This window comes from Myxine glutinosa, chromosome 7 (genome assembly GCF_964187855.1).
Source record: "Myxine glutinosa chromosome 7, kmMyxGlut1.1, whole genome shotgun sequence".
NCBI lineage: Eukaryota > Metazoa > Chordata > Myxini > Myxiniformes > Myxinidae > Myxine > Myxine glutinosa.
The window spans coordinates 125,838,756-125,856,055 of NC_136267.1; the positions used below are offsets into that span (position 1 = coordinate 125,838,756).

Genomic DNA, 17,300 nt, shown 5'->3' on the forward strand with positions numbered 1-17,300 from the left:
GAGGGAGGGGGAGGGGAGGGGGGAGGGGAGGGGGGGATGGGGGAGGGGGAGGGGGGGAGGGGGGGAGGGGGGGAGGGGGAGGGAGGGGAGGGGGAGTGGAGGGGGAGGGGGGAACGGCTAGCATGGCATGCGATAGCAGGCTTTTTACTTTTATTTTTACCTCAATGAGGGCGATATATATCGTCCGTGCTTGGAGCCTTCAAGTTCAACATAAAGTTTTTTAAATGAAAAATAATGCAGATGTATAACAATCCACCAATGCAAGTTCAGAAATGAATGCAGATCCTTTACTTTGCGATACAAACGCAATTCCCGCCATTTCCGCTCACGATTGAGGCCTCCACAGTTACCGCGCCTCTTCTTCCTCCTACAACTTCGTCTCACTTCTTTCACTCAAAATGCACGAAATTCTGCCGCATGAAATTATGTAGAGGCCTCGTCGGGGGGATATAAGGTAGATAAGGAAGGCGTTGTAACAGAAGAATCAAAATAAAAGTGGAAGAGCATAAGGAAATGGGAGCTATTCTGAACCCACAGCCAAACCCGACAAACCATTGCAATACACCCTGAACGTCTAGCGCCGCCACAAACTACACCATGGAATTACAGCTGGCGCGGTTTTTTTAAACCATTGATATTAAAATAAAACGTAGCCTAAAACCACCGGGATTTTATGCTGATTCCGAATCTGTGTCTAAAACGTTTCTCCGATGTGTAGTTCTTGAGTTATAAGCGGACATCCAGACAGACAGACACACACACATACACACACACACACACACACACACACACACACACACACACACACACACACACACACACACACACACACACACACACACACACACACAGACACTCCTTTATATATAGAGATATATATATATATATATATATATATATATATATATATATATATATATATATATATATATATATATATATACATACAGTGGAACCTTGACTTACGAGTTTAATTCGTTCTGTGACCGAGCTCGTAACTCAATTTGCTCGTTTCTCAAATCAAATTTCCCCATTAAAATGCATTGAAATGCTATTAATCCGTTCCAGCCCGCCAAAAACCACACCAATTTTTTTTTAAATATGCAGTATATATAAAAATATCTCGCGCTTTATATTTCACCTGTATGCAGCATACAAGTTGGCAGGATGGCCTGGACTGGAGGTACGCACACTTGACTCTAAACTGTCCAGCCTGGGTTTGAATCCCGACCCAGCTATAACCTGTCATGTCGGTGTTTCACAGGCAGGGTGATTCATCAATGTGTGTACCGCTAAACTGGGCGCCCCGTTTGCGTCCCATTAGTTGTTGGATGTTAAGGATCTCACCGTGTCTTCCACAAAGAGAAGGCGAGCTATCGCCGGCACTCTGAACAACTTGTGGCCTGGCATGCTCTTCTCCTCTGCCGTTATATACGTCCTCCTCGGCATCTTTTTCCAGAAGAGCCCTGTCTCGTCACAGTTGAAGATTTGCTGGGGGATGTATCGTTCGGCTTCTATCAGTTCGGCAAAAGTTATAATAAAATCTTCAGCTGCCTTCACATCTGCCTCGCCAAGTCGACAACACGCACACCTCGCTCATGTTGTTCGACGATTGCGTGATTTATAGCCAAGCACATCATCCTCTTCTTCTTCTCAGCACTGCCCTTGGCACTCAATTTCTTAGGACCCATTGTTAAAACTAAGAAATTTTCCAAAATAACCAAAATGCGAAAACACAACAGCAGCGATATACGGCAGAGATACTGTACTTGCACGGCAAGATAACCACGTGACCGGAACCCACCTGGTGGCGGCTGGCGTAAGCTCCAAAATAACCAACATGCGAAAACACAACAGCAGCGATATACGGCAGAGATACTGTACTTGCACGGCAAGATAACCACGTGACCGGAACCCACCTGGTGGCGGCTGGCGTAAGCTCCAAAATAACCAACATGCGAAAACACAACAGCAGCGATATACGGCAGAGATACTGTACTTGCACGGCAAGATAACCACGTGACCGGAACCCACCTGGTGGCGGGTGGCGTAAGCTCGTAACTCGGATCTCGGCTCGCATCTCAAAGCAATAAACCGCCCGAGCGACGGCTCGTATCTCAGAAAACTCGTAAGTTGGTGCACTCGTAAGTCAAGGTTCCACTGTATATATATATATATATATGTATATATATACATATATATATATATATATATATATATATATATATATATATATATATATATCTTTATCTTTACAGTACATTCAGAAAGTATTCAGACCCCTTCACTTTTTTCACATTTTGTTATGTTGCAGCCTAATGCTGAAATCGTTTAAATTCATTCCCTCATCAATCTACACTCAATACCCCATAATGACAGAGAAAACAGGATTTTAGAAAGTTTTGCAAATTTATTAAAAATGAAAAACTGAAATATCACATTTACATAAGTATTCAGACCCTTTGCTATGACACTTGAAATTTAGCTCAGGTGCCTCCGATTTCTCTTGATCATGTTTGAGATGTTTCTACACCTTGATTTGAGTCCACCTGTGGTAAATTCAATTGATTGGACATGATTTGGAAAGGCACACACCTGTCGATATAAGGTCTCAGCTGACAATGCATATCAGAGCAAAAACCAAGCCATGAGGTCGAAGGAACTGCCTGCAGAGCTCAGAGACAGGATTGTGACGAGGGGCAGATCTGGGGAAGCCTACAAAAAAATCTCTGCTGCATTGAAGGTTCCCAAGAGCACAGTGGCCTCCATAATTCTTAAATGGAAGAAGTTTGGAACAACCAGGACTCTTCCTAGAGCTGGCCGCCCGGCCAAACTGAGCAATCGGGGGAGAAGGGCCTTGGTAAGAGAGGTGACCCAGAACCCGATGGTCACTCTTTCTGAGCTCCAGAGATCCTGTGTGGAGATGGGAAAAACTTCCAGAAGGACAACCATCACTGCAACACTCCACTGATCTGGGCTTTATGGCAGAGTGGCCAGACGGAAGCCTCTCCTCTGTGAAAGGCACATGACTAAACAGTGGCAGAGGCTCTTTTGGCTAAGCAGTTGCAGAGGCTCAGCCTATTAGGCATGTGCTTCGCGGAGCCTATGCAACTGTTTAGCCAGAAGAGCCTTTTAAATTTAAATTGTTCCTCGTTATTCCCAAAAGTGTTTTGTGTACCACAGATGGGTTAATGTGTGGCAAGCATTTCCTGTTGGTCAGAATGCATGCAGCAATAGCTGGTGTGGTACTTGCTTCCTGGTACCCACTGCAGGCACTACAGTGATGGAGTCTAATCTCGATATAGTTGCAAGTCCAAATACCATTTAGCTTAAAGTCCCATTTTATATGCAAGTTGTGTGTGTTTGTAATGTTATCATGAAAATGCTCATTAGCTCATTTGCAATATACTTCAGTTGAGCTTATGGGAGGGATGGCGTGTCATCCGTCCGTCCGCCCTTCCTTAAACTCCTGCAACTTCTCCTCCGAAACAGCTGATGGGATTGTGACCAAAGTTGGCTAAAACGATATTTGGTGTGGTAGAACTGAAGTTTGTTCATGCCATCCTTCCTCTCCACCTATATATAGGTCATTGTAAGGTGTAAAGGTCCCAAAAATACTTAAATTTCAATATTGTTTGACTGCCATTTTTGATTACAGGCAAATCTTTATCAATATTCTGGGGGAGGGTGGGTCCAGTTTGTTCCCTTTTAGTGAGCAATGATTACCACAATGCTTTATCAATCTTTTTACTTGTTTATTGAATGGAGTTATGTGTCTTTGTTATTTACTGAATATTTTGTGACTTTAATGTACTTGTGGTCGAGGATTTGGTGCTGATCGAGTATTTCTGCAGCAATAAGTGTAGAGTAAATGTGTTTACGAGAGTGTAAAAAAGGGTGCTCGTACCCTCTTGAATCTCTTGTGATAATACACTTAGGTGGACGAACATGGTAGAAAGATCGTTTATGTTGTGGCTTGATATGGATGAAGCAAGGACCTTTCCATTATATTCCTCTTCAACTTCGTGTTTGAAGCTTGTTGCGCTATCACATTAATAATCACACAGGCGTTTGTTGGTTTGTGGAATTCTAAAATGTTTTCCTATTTTGTGCTTGAAAATGCTTGACAAGATGATAGAAGCAAATCCTGTGAATTTATTTACAGAAGAGAAGTAAATAATTTCCTGTCGACCTTAAGAATACCAATTACGATCTTACTTATGGCAGCATCCTTATGCATTGTCCTGTGTCATGCTCATGAGGACCACCATGTCATATGGTTATAAGACCCTCAACAGGCATTGCTGCAGATCTCAGGACTCAAATATTTCTGGGTTGTTTGAAATTGTGACTCAAAATCTCCTGTCTGAAGAAACGTTGTGAAATTGAAGCACATGAGTGTTTTGAAGTTCTCTCTTTATCTCATTCCCACACTTGCGGTTTCTCTGCCCTTTTGTGCAGCACTTACGGCAGCGTCTGCTCAAGGCCAGCTGGACATTTGTCGCCTCCTGCTGGCTCACAAGGCCTCGTCGAACCAGGTCAATCGCCGTGGCATCTCTCCCATTTTCTGCGCAGCCAGCAATGGACACTGGCAGGTGTGACTTGACTATCAGTTGGTGCATCTTGACTATCATCCCCCCAAGCCCTCTCCCTCCCACACTTCTCCCTGCTCTCAAATGTTGTGGTTGTGTGCTTCCCCTTCTCTCCCCATCTTGTCTTCCGCTCCCTCTTTTTATATATTTTGTTTGTCTGGTTGATTTGTTTGTGAAATAAATGTTAACTTTCACGAGCCTCGATTCAGTATACAAAAAAAAAAAAAAAAATCTCAGGTGTTTGACTAGGGAATTCCTTCCACTTTAATACCATGTGCAATGTGCATCACTTATGAGGGAATGATTATCATGTATTTTAGTCACTTCTGGAGTGAGTGTTTGACACCCTGAGACCTTTCTCTCATACATTGTAACTGTTACCACATTGGCCTCGAAGCTGTCGAGCTGGGATTGAATCCCGACAAAGCTATAAACTGTCATTCCGTTGTTTCACATGGAGGGTGATTCATCAATGTGTGCCTTCCCTCGGATGGACGTTAAACTGGGCATCCCATCTCCTGGCATTAGTTTAGTTTAGGTTAAAGGTCTCACGATGTCCTTCACCAAGAGTAGGCGAGTTATCGCCAGCACCCTAAAACAAGTTATAAATTCTTGCTATAACCTCCAGGGAACACTGCATCAGCGGCACAGCCATGCTCCCAGTATTGATTATGTTACGATGTCCTTTAATCACAAGTTGTCGTTTGTGCAGCATTTAGTTAGTGGCAGGTACTCTATTACCCGTATGTTCTATACATCCGGCAAGTATTGTAAAAGCTTTTTCATTCACGTGAATAGCATTACGGTTCTGTTCACTCGTTCTCTCAAATGTTGCATTGCACAGAAAATATACTTTGGGATTGAACTATTTCAATGGCCGTTTACTGCAATCGATTGAATCACAGATTTTTCTGTTTAAACGATTTTTCAGAAAAAGCTTTCACACAATTAACTTAAATTACATTCTTGCAAGTACAGCACAATGGCGTGGCATGAGCACAGAGTTGAATCGGTGCTTTAACTCGCTGCAGGGCTCTAAGATGCTGCCGTGGAATGGTGCTTTAGTGCACGACCCAAGAAAAATTCCTTTTGCCCGCAGGTAATCGACATGTTGCTCAGCACTGGCGTGGACGTGAACACTGTAGACCGACAGGGCTGCACCCCACTCATGGCAGCTGCTGCCGAAGGTCGTGTGCAAACGCTCAATTTCCTGCTCACCAGAGGTGAGTATGAGCCACTCACAACCTAGACCTCCTTTACATTCCTGCAGTTGTGGACTTTGCTCCTCGTTTTTATAATTAGGGAACCAAGCCATCCTCGCTGGTACCCTATTGATTTTCAAAGGATTCTTTATATTATTATTCTTCCGGCACCATTTTGCACTTGTATTCGCTTTTAAATTCATTTCTTCTGCAACCACTTGTCCAATTGATATGAAACTTTCAAAATAGGAGCAACTACCATGGATATTTTTTTTAATGTTAACTATGATGTTTTAGCTAATGTGGTATGGCAGCCATTTTGGAAAAAGAGCATCTCCGAAACCGCTCAACGGAGAGCGGTTTCGGTGAAGTTTGAAAACGATAGTCATCAGTGAAGTGGTATTCTAGCCATAATTGGATGCGTCAAAATTCTTATTCGATCAATGCCAAAAATTTTGAGGACTAGCTGAATGCACCCGGCGTTGCCTGGGTTCTTTTTGAATGAATTTAATCTTCTGTACATAGATCTGACCTGAGCCCAGTATCAGTTAGTGCTCAACGATTCCTTGTTCTTTCTTCTGTCGGGCCCTGCGAGAGAGAATTTTGAAAGCATGTGTTGCAATCAGTCAGATATTCCTATTAAGTGCATAAGTTTTACCTCAAGAGAATTTTGAAAGAAGAAGAAGATTTATTGCGAAAATGTGCCCAGCCCGGCCGAGGCCGCCTCAGCCGGCCTCGCCACCTAGCCTATAACCTTCCCGGGGCCCGTACCGACATTTTTTGTTTCAGAGGTTTCCTCCTATCTTTCACGTGCAGACAAACAAACAAACAAACAAAAGCTTTCTTTTATATATACTAGGGCATGCCCGTACTATATATATATCTAAAATTATATCCCCCCCCCCCCCTCTATTTACATGAAATGGTTTGGTCCATTCGCAAAGCCAAAGCGAACGGCTTGCGAGTACGGTGACAATCCCCCCCCCCCCTCTATTTACATGAAATGGTTTGGTCCAAAGCGAACGGCTTGCGAGTACGGTGACAATCCCCCCCCTCTATTTACATGAAATGGTTTGGTCCAAAGCGAACGGCTTGCGGAGTTTGGTAAAGAAATCGCCATAGCTCGGTAACTACTTGTCTGATTAATATGAAACCTTGAAAAGGCACATCCTCGGGTCCCCAGCAATATACCTGGCAAGTTTCAAGTATATCGGACCCGTGGTTGTCGAGAAACAGCGGTCACAGACAAACACACAGACATACACACATACACACACACACACACACACACAGAGATTACTGGAATTATAGATAGATATACTAGCTGAATGCACCCAGCGTTGCCCGGGTTCTTTTAAGATGAATTTACTACTATAATTCAGCTTTTACTCGCGGCCGTAGAAGATTGACTACTATAATTCAGCTCAGCTTTTAATTGCGAAATAGGCCCAGCCCGGCCGAGGCGGCCTCGACCGGCTTCGCCACCTAACCTATAACCTTCCCGGGGCCCGTCCCGACATTTTTAGTTCTTTTTGAATGAATTTACTACTATAATTCAGCTTTTACTCGTGGCCGTAGAAGATTGACTACTATAATTCAGCTCAGCTTTTAATTGCGAAATGGGCACAGCCCGGCCGAGGCGGCCTCTACCGGCCTCGCCACCTAGCCTATAACCTTCCCGGGGCCCGTACCGACATTTTTTGTTTCAGAGGTTTCCTCCTATCTTTCATGTGCAGACAAACAAACAAAAACTTTCTTTTATATATATACTAGCCGAATGCACCCAGCGTTGCCCGGGTTCTTTTAAGATGAATTTACTACTATAATTCAGCTTTTACTCGCGGCCGTAGAAGATTGACTATAATTCAGCTCAGCTTTTAATTGCGAAATGGGCCCAGCCCGGCTGAGGCGGCCTCGACCGGCTTCGCCACCTAGCCTATAACCTTCCCGGGGCCCGTCCCGACATTTTTAGTTCTTTTTGAATGAATTTACTACTATAATTCAGCCTTTACTCGTGGCCGTAGAAGATTGACTACTATAATTCAGCTCAGCTTTTAATTGCGAAATGGGCACAGCCCGGCCGAGGCGGCCTCGACCGGCCTCGCCACCTAGCCGATAACCTTCCCGGGGCCCTTCCCGATATTTTTTGTTTCAGAGGTTTCCTCCTATCTTTCACCGTTCAGGAGATTAGCGTGTGCAGACAAACAAACAAACAAAAACTTTCTTTTATATAATTATATAGATAGATATATATATATATAAGAAGAAGATAGAAGATAGATGAACGACGAATAAATTGGTCAACGGAATTAAATTTATGATGTCATCGTTCAAGTGGTCTGGCAGCCATCTTTTTTGAAAAACAAAACGTACATTTTTTTTTTCAGAATGGTTTACAAAACAGATCGATGTGTAATTCATACACATGGTCGACTGGTCATGAGGAATATAGGGAGAGAAATTTCATAGGTTGCATCGTCTGGCAGCCATGTTGAATTACAGCTAAAATCTTTTAAAATATTTCTCAAACAGTCAAACCAATGGATGTAAAACTTTAAGTACAGTCGGATCCCGACATTCACGAGGGATACACACGTTGCTTGAAAATGTTGCGTATGTCAGAACTGCAAATCTGGTGGCATTATTTCAATGGGAAATGAGGGTTGGGGTGGGAGAATAGGTTCCCGGCGGTTCCTGATTCGCGGAAAATCCCACGAATGTCTAGGAAAATCTGCAATATGTCGAGGAAGATCCCACTGCAAATGTCGAAAAAAGGCAGGGAAAGCTAATTGCACTAATATATGTGGTGGAGTGTTTTTATTCTCTACAGTAACTTGTGGGGATGACTTGTTACGCAGCTGGTGGGATATCCCGCAGCTGTTGGGATATCCCGCGAAGCAATGTTCACAGTGTGAATGGTGGGACATCCCGCAAAACTCGCTCATAGCGCAGCTAAAATATTTTTATGTGGCCGTGAAAAACCGTGAAAATGTGAAGCACATAGCTGCGAATGTAGTTTCAGGTCATGCTTGTGGCTCGTGAAAGATATGTTTTTGCACATGTCCAGTTGCTTTGTGCGTGTCCGGTGGAAGATGGGTTTTATAACTGTGTTATGCTCGCGGCTTGTAGATTTATTTTTTTTGTGCACACAGAACCCACGAATGTTGGGACCACAAATGTCGGGGTCCTACTGTGTATCATATACTACCAATGGGCATACAAGGGTGATAACTAAATGTCATCAGTCACATGGTCTGGCAGACATCTTGGATTGAACAAAAACCTAAAAACTAATTCTTCTCTTGAACTGCTTCATCGATCGATGCAAAACTAGATACATATCAACAACTAGGCATGGGGAATGTAGGTTGAAAAATTCAACGTCATCAGTCATGGGCACGCAGCCATGTTGGATTGAATGTAAAACGTACATAATACACCTCTAAAATAGGACCACGGGTTATGAAGCTCACCTGGATCAGGAGCAACAGTCAATGACTTCATTAAATATCGAAATTTATTAATGCGCAGAATCTGGTCATGTGATTGGTTGAATGCCAGCCCTCTCGATGCTGGGTACAGCGATACGTGTTTACAGGTCATGTTTTTACAGTTTACATGTCATGTTTTGCCTGAGGGCATGGCTGTGCTGCAATGCCACCTATAGGTTAGGGCAGGATTTTTTTTTTGCGTTTTAGGCCTGATTTCAACCCGTTAATGAGCGTATATTTTGATGCGGTCAATACACCTTTGTTGGGCATCAGATATTAAGCTTGTGGCCAAGTTTTATCAAAATAATGTGTTTGGTTCAAGCGATAGTGACTGAAGTGTTCACAGACTCACTGACTGACTTTCCTACGGAAACTGCTCGATCGCATAAGGTCACCGGACTAGAAATTATCTTCTCTCAAATGGTTGAATAAATAGATGCGAGACTAAGTATATCATGATTACCCTTGGGGGATACAAGGGTGACAAGTAAAACATAATCGGTCACAGTCTGGCAGCCATGTTGAATTGAAGGCAAAACCTTAAAAAATATATGTCTCTAAAACTGCTCAAGCAAAGGATGCGAAACTTAATATGTATGATCAACTATACCCAGTGGGGAATATAGTTTGAAAATTAAAACTTTTTGGTGGTGAAATTTAATAATAGATGCGAGTGCATGTGGTCTGACAGCCATATTGGCTAGAAAAATAAACCTTATACAATCTATGTGAAATTTAAATAAGTGATTGACTACCCCTTCTGAATTTAGTTTGATAAAGATGACGTCATGGGTCACGTGTCCAATCAAACCTGGGCAGCTTGGGTCCTGGCATAACTGCTCACATTTATGAAGCTCACTTCTAATTGGTCCCCTACTGTTTTTTTTTTATATACAACATCGAGGCTCGTGTAAGAGCTAACATTAATCACAAAAAAAACAAACGGACACATAAAACACATAATAAAGGGAGTGGGAGACAAGATGGGGAGAGAGATTGAAGCACACAAGTACAACATTTGAGAGCAGGGACATCGGGAGATCTGTGGGTGGGAGAGGGCTTGGGGGGAGGAGGCGTGGGAAGGTGGTGGGGGGTGGGAGAGGTATAACACACATGAACACTGCTAGGACTTCCAGGAAAGAAGTCGGCATTTCAAAAAAGTGGATCTGGGGTGAATGGACAGGGGAAGAAAAGATCAAGGTTTTGGAATGGGGAAGATAAGAGATGGTGGTGAACAGCTGTTTTAAAGACTTGGAAGGAGGAGTGGGATTGAAGAGAGTGAGGGAGTTTGTTCCAGAGGCGGGAGAAAAGAGGAATGAAAGCGTGAAGGTGAGCAGAGAGTCTTGATTTTAGTAGTTTAACCATCAGAGGGTTTCTGGCAGATCTTGTGCGACCTGTAGGAATATTTGGGGGACAGAGCACAGACAGAGCTGGGGGAGCTAGGCCCGATAGGAGTCGGTAGAAGAAACTCACTGACTTTTCACTGGAGAGGACCATAAGTTTGCCCTATCTGTCTGCCCGTCCATCCATCCGTCCGTCCCACCTGTGGTTTTCTGTACTCTTTTCCATACCTTTTAACATATTCGACTGAAACTTGGTCCATGGCTTTATTATGATGAGTTACAGAACAAGTTCGAGTTTCAGGGTTATGCCGTTTTTGGACTTTTTGGAAAAAAACATTTTTGGAAAATATCACATTGATAGGGGCAATATATTGCAAAGCAATTCTCACTCTTGTTATTATTATTTTATGTGCGATTTCCCCAATAGTGAACTGTCTGTCAGTATGAAAGAGATCCTTTCTGTGCATATGCTTCATTCAGGAGCTTCCATGGGCACTGTGGATCGAGAAGGCTTATCTGCACTTAGCTGGGCCTGTCTCAAGAGTCGACAGGCAGCCGTTCACCTTTTGCTGGACCGCGGTGCCTCCATAGACCTCGCAGACCGTAGTGGGCGCACACCTCTAGATCTGGCGGCCTTTGGTGGGGACGAAAGCGTGGTAGGCATTCTCGGTTGCAGAAAATTCAGTAAGACCACTAACCCATAGTGTTCAGCCGCAAGGTTACGTGGTTTCTCACCTTTGATTTTGCTTTGGCAGATCGAGTGCCTCATTGACAATGGGGCAGCCATAGACCACACCGACAACAGTGGCATGACCCCACTAGACCGTGCAATTGGTTGCAGGAACTCTGCTGTTGTTTTGGCATTGCTGAAGAAGGGGGCTCGCCTTGGTGAGACCTATTTTGTACGCTTGCTTGGCAGTGATACTCGGACACGGCCGGGCTGTTGTTAGCTCCGACTCCCTTTGTCCAATATTGGACTCCCTCTGTGCTTGTTTATCCCTTACTAGCACCAGCCTTTCCTGCTCTACTGTTTATGCATGTGATTAGCAATGCTAATCTAAGCTCATCTGTGATTGGCTTTAAGTGGATGGCCTTGTTTGGTTGGCCTGAATGGCTTCTCCATTGCTGCTTAACTGAATGCTTGATGTGCATCTGTTCTCTGTTGTGTTTATTCACCTGTTGTTACCATCACATCCACGTTGTCTTGCAATTTTGCCTTTTTTTTCTTTTTTTGTGATTTTTTTATGTTTATCGTTTATTGTCAGACTTTGCTACCACTCCCAGCATACAGGCGGGTACAAGGTTTTGCTAGCGCAAGCCAGACCCCATCCCCTTTCACCACCCCCCAGCCCCCATCCCCACCACTCCTTGTCGGTCTTTCCCTTGTTTTCTACTGCAGCCTGCTTCCATGCTTGCAGTTTGCTGCGATCAACCTTCATTTGTTTTGCTCCATCCATGTTAATATTGTTTTACCATTTTTATTTAAACTCCCATTATTCATCTTTTTTGGGGTTGTATATTATTTTTCCGTCATGGCTTCCTGGGCATCGGCATCCCTACCAGGCCCTGCAGCCTGGGCTATGGCCACATCTAAGGCTGAAGTACTGCTTATTCTGCTCAAGAAGCTTGTGGAGGAGGGAAACCTGCTGTATAAGGTAGGACACACACAAACATTGCTTACATATTGCGGGGGAGAAGGTTAAACCAACATCCTTGTTGTGCAAGATTGATTAGCCTCTAAGCACATTTCCAAACGGTAGATGTTATAAGATTGAAAAAATAAAAGGTTTTCATTCACAAAAGAGATCTTGTGGCAGATTGGTTTTGTTTTTTCTACCTTGGGCAAAAATAAATAGAGAGTTGACCAACTCCAAAATCATTGCTTGCATTGTAAACTTTGAAATGAGCTACTTCCATTAAATGTTTGAAGTATGTTTTGAATTTACTGCAATACTACATTGTGAAATGTATTATGAAGTTACTTTGTAGTTGTGATCTTAAGTGCTTGTCTGGTTTGTCCATTGATGTGTATGACGATTTGTAACCTTGGTTGGCATTGTTTATTATCCTAGAGCACTTCGTAACTAACTTATAGGGGCTGGCAGGGTGTCCTAAAGGTAAGCACACTCACCTCCGAGCTGTCTAGCCGAGGTTTGAATCCCGACCCAGCTATAAATGGTCTTCCCAGTGATTCACAGGCAGGGTGATTCATCAATATGTGTCGTTCCTCGGATGGATGTTAAACCGCGCATCCGATTTACCAGAATTAGTTAGTCGATGTTGAAAATCCCAGTGTCATTTGTAAAGAGCAGGTGAGCATATGTCTGGCACCCTGAACAAATTCCAAATTCCTGCCCTGACCTCCTGAGCCGTAGTGGCGACGGGAACAGGATTGTAACCGAGTAACTGCTTCAGCAGCACCAATCGAGTATGGTACATGATGATTATGAACTCACTTATGAGGTGGAATATAAAGGCTATACTTCCTGCATACCATGAAAGCACGTTTGGAGTGGCCATTAACTGCCCCTTCCCTCCCAACACTTTTGGCATGGAAATAGAACGGGCGAATGAAAGATTCTGCGCAGCGTTATCAGTATGCACTTAAGAAGTTTCCTCGTGAGGTCCCTTCAGAGGAGCTTCGCATTTTCCAAGACCTCAAAGTTACTGTCTACCTCAACCTGTCTCGATGTCGCCGCAAAATGAACGTATGTACACTCTTCACGATATACATATCTATATTATAAAAGGAGCGGTGTCTGTTTGTCTGTCGTGTTATAACTTGAGAACTGATTAACGGATTTAAATAAATCCAACTATGGTGGATTTGGGTAACTCCCGGGAGTGTTTATGAGCCAAAAAAAAATGTTTACATTTTTTTTTTTATGGGTACAACTGCAAATGCCAACACGTGACGTTGGTTAGCCCTGCACGGAGAGCAGGATCTCCCAGGAAGCCTTTTTTAAATCTTAGATTAGCCAATCTTTTTTAATCCATAGATTAGCCATTGCAGAAAAGATTGGTATTTCCATCAGCGAAGCGACGGGTCTTATATTCTAGTATATAATTAAATATTAGAGGGAGTCGAAAAGCTTTTCCCTTGAATCGTGGTTTGAGAGTCCAAAATGACTTCTTTTTCTGTTACAATCAGGAAACTCACCCACCGCTGGAAACAATGTGTCATGCGAACCTTAAACTACATGGGAAAGGGCAAACATCCGTGTGGGGTTTTACTTCATGGTCAGGGGAAATCAATAGAGAGAAAGAGTTTTGAAGGAAAAACTTTTTGCCTCTCCCTCATAGATTTTGTTTTAATCGGAATTTTTAGAGAACAATTGTACATAAAATCGAAAGGCATTGCTTCATGGTTGTGAATGCAATCTCCCATTTGAAACGCTTCAAGGAACCTTCTGCTTGATGTCCCTTAAATATGTACCCATATTTTATTTATTGTAATCAACAATTGGAATATACGTCCCTCATCCCTCGATATCCTCGTACCCTCGTCCCTCTATACAAGGGGAAAGGTGACCCTCTGGAGTGTGGCTCGTACCGAGCGATAAAGCTATTGGAGCATGGAATGAAGGTATTGGAAAGGGTGTTGGAGAGGAGGATAAGGAAGAAGGTGAAGATCGACGAAATGCAGTTTGGATTTATGCCAGGAAGAGGAACGACAGACGTGCTTTTTATTGTGAGGCAGTTGCAGGAGAAGTACATGGAGAAGAGGAAGAAGTTGTTTCTTGGGTTTGTTGATCTGGAGAAAGCATTCGATAGGGTTCCACATGAAGTATTGACATGGGCATTGAGGAAGTTAGAAGTGGAGGAATGGTTGATCAGAGTAGCGAGGCAATGTACAAAAGAGCGCGCACAGCTGTAAGGACGAAGGACGGGAACAGTGGTGAGTTTGAGGTGAAGGTGGGAGTGCATCAGGGGTCGGTACTAAGTCCACTACTATTTGTAGCTGTGATGGAGGTGCTGGCTCAGAACGTAAAGGAGGGTTTACCGTGGGAGTTGTATGCAGATGATCTGGTGTTGATTGCGGAAAGTATGGATGGACTGAAGGAAAAGATGAACAAGTGGAAGGAATGTATGGAGACAAAAGGTCTGAAGGTGAATATAGGAAAGACGAAGGTGATGGCAAGTGGTAAAGCATGTGGTGAGGTGGAAAGAACTGGTAAGTGGCCATGTGCTGTGTGCAGGAAGGATGTCGGAGTGAACACCATTCAATGTACAATGTGTGCTGAGTGGGTTCATCAAAAATGTAGTGGTCTGAGAGGGTCATTAACCAGTGTGGCAGCTACATTCAAATGTAAGGTGTACACAGAGGATGCTGCAGATGGAGGAAATGTTGAGTTGGATCTTGGAGACGGCGTGAAGCTGGAAGGTGTGAAAACATTTTGCTACCTAGGAGACATGCTGAATGGAGAATGTGGATCAGACTCGGCAACGGTTGCTAGAGTGAGATGTGCATGGAAGAAGTTTCGGGAACTGAGTGGCGTGCTGATGAGGAGGGGAGTGTCGTTGAAGCTGAAGGGAAAGGTGTATGCTGCATGTGTGAGAAGTGTTATGATTTATGGGAGCGAGACATGGGTCATGAATGTAGAGCAGCAACGAAGGCTGGAAAGGGTGGAAATGCGAATGGTTCGGTGGATGTGCGGAGTGTCGTTGAGAGAGAGGAAGACAAATGATGAATTAAGAAAGATGATGGGAATAGAGCCTGTGATTGATGCTGTGAAGAGGAACAGGTTGAGATGGTTTGGTCATGTGTTGAGGAAGGATGAAAGTGACTGGTTGAGAAGAGTGATGGAAATGAATGTAGAAGGAAGTAGAGGATGGGGAAGACCGAGAAAGACTTGGCTAAAGATGGTGGAAGAAGAAATGCGGGCAAGGGGGTTAACAAGGAGAGATGCAGAAAATAGGGCAAAATGGAGAAGATTGTCATGGGGACCGCAATTCTAACCCCCGCTCTTGCAGGGAAAATGGCCTTAAAATGCATGTTGTTGTTGTTGATGTTGTAATCAACAAGCTTGCACAACTCTAGTTGAATATGGAATACTTCAAGAATAGTTTTAAGTTTGGTTTTGTCCTCCACATGTCCACATTCAATTTCAATTAACATTCGTTTTCTTTTCTTTTTTGTGAATGAGCTGTTCGTGAATTCCTTTATTCAACATTCCTTGCCAAATGGATCGGCCATGGTGGAACATTGGCGCCCAAGATCTCTGCATCCAACGCCCTGTGATTTTTATTTTGGTGTTGTTGTTGTTGTTGTTGTTTCAAAGTTTGTGGCATGCGCCCATTGAACTTTACTCTGGTACTGAGTGCTGTGAGCTGTGGTGGTTCCATCTCTGACTTATTACTCTACCACCGAAGGTTGATGTAGGTTATGTTTTCACCCATCTGTCTATTTGTTATTTCTGAAAATCAGAGGTTTTTTTTTAGTATATTGGTTGGTCATGTGTGTTATTCTGTCTGTCTGTCTGTCTGTCTGTTTGTATGGCAACCACCTACAGGTCACAATTTTAAACCGATCTTCACCAAATGGTAGATTTGGTCATGAGGAAGAAGCCTGAGATTTCCAGGTCATAAGGTCAACATAGGCCAAAGGTCGACAACTTCGTCAAATTTCTAAAATCCTCAATTTTCATTTGATTGACTTGAAATTTGAAGGGGTTTGCATAGCAGGTCATGTAATTTAACCACCAATTACTTTTGAGATCAACATCGGTCAAAAGGTCAACCTCGGCCAAACTTCTAAAATTGTCAATTTTCATCCGATTGACTTGAAATTTGAAGAATATTTGCGTATTTGTTCATTGACTTCAACTACCAATTATTTTTGAGGTCAACTTTTGTCAAAAGGTCTACATAGACGAAAGGTCGACTTAGGTGAAATCATACTAAAATACACCATTTGTGTCTGTCCGTCTATGACTCTATGTGATGAATTTTTGACGCTAATACATTCCGTCGTTACTTATCCAATCTCAACCAAACTTGACAGGATGACCAAGGGTTACATATTGAAGGTTGTAGCGTATTCATTTGCCCCCCTCCCCAAGGGGGTTTTCTCCCCCGAGCGGGGTTTCCCCACCATTGCCGTCAATGGCTTGTGTGTTTAGGTGTATTTTTTTTTGTTTTTTTTTTGGGGTTTTTGGATACAGGATCGAGGCTCGTGAAAGAGCTAGTATTAAGTATTAAGCCGTATTAAGTTAGCTTTATCGTGGCGTTTGTCCAAAGAAGAAGATTTATCGTGGCGTTTTTCCAAAAACGCTTTGAATGACAAAATTAATGATAATCGCAAATAATATTGATGTTATGACAAAACAATATTAATATTAATATTAATAATGTCCCACTTCCCCAAGGCGTTTTTCCTGCAGTGATAAAACCACCTTTAGAGGCCATTTTTCCCCGCAAAGCGGGGGTTGGCCTTTTTCGGGAACCGTGGTTGTTGTTGTTTTTTGGTCCCCTTTTTGAAGCAATGTTTTACGGCCGGATGCCCTTCCTGACGCCAACCCTTTTTGCCGCCTTTAACGACAAACAGTCGTTTTCCTGCAGTGATAACATGTTTAAATAGCTTATAGTTATAATGGCTTTCCATGTGAGCAACAGCTTCTACAGGAAGAAAAAATATTATAAACCACAAACACGTATTATTTGCTTTTTAAA

At 43.1% G+C, this 17,300-nt stretch overlaps 1 protein-coding gene across 4 annotated transcripts in view; it reads left to right on the top strand.

Annotated features, from left to right (window-relative positions):
* LOC137431634 (protein TANC2) overlaps nucleotides 1-17,300 on the top strand; it is a 384,138-nt gene that overhangs the window by 349,712 nt on the left and 17,126 nt on the right. For all 4 annotated transcript variants that reach the window (XM_068123171.2, XM_078782260.1, XM_068123170.2 and 1 more), the window contains 6 exons: nucleotides 4,462-4,595; nucleotides 5,692-5,815; nucleotides 11,109-11,284; nucleotides 11,384-11,516; nucleotides 12,192-12,283; nucleotides 13,190-13,336. In XM_068123171.2, coding sequence (XP_067979272.2) covers nucleotides 4,462-4,595; nucleotides 5,692-5,815; nucleotides 11,109-11,284; nucleotides 11,384-11,516; nucleotides 12,192-12,283; nucleotides 13,190-13,336 — 806 coding nt within the window. The remainder of the gene's footprint in view (nucleotides 1-4,461; nucleotides 4,596-5,691; nucleotides 5,816-11,108; nucleotides 11,285-11,383; nucleotides 11,517-12,191; nucleotides 12,284-13,189; nucleotides 13,337-17,300) is intronic.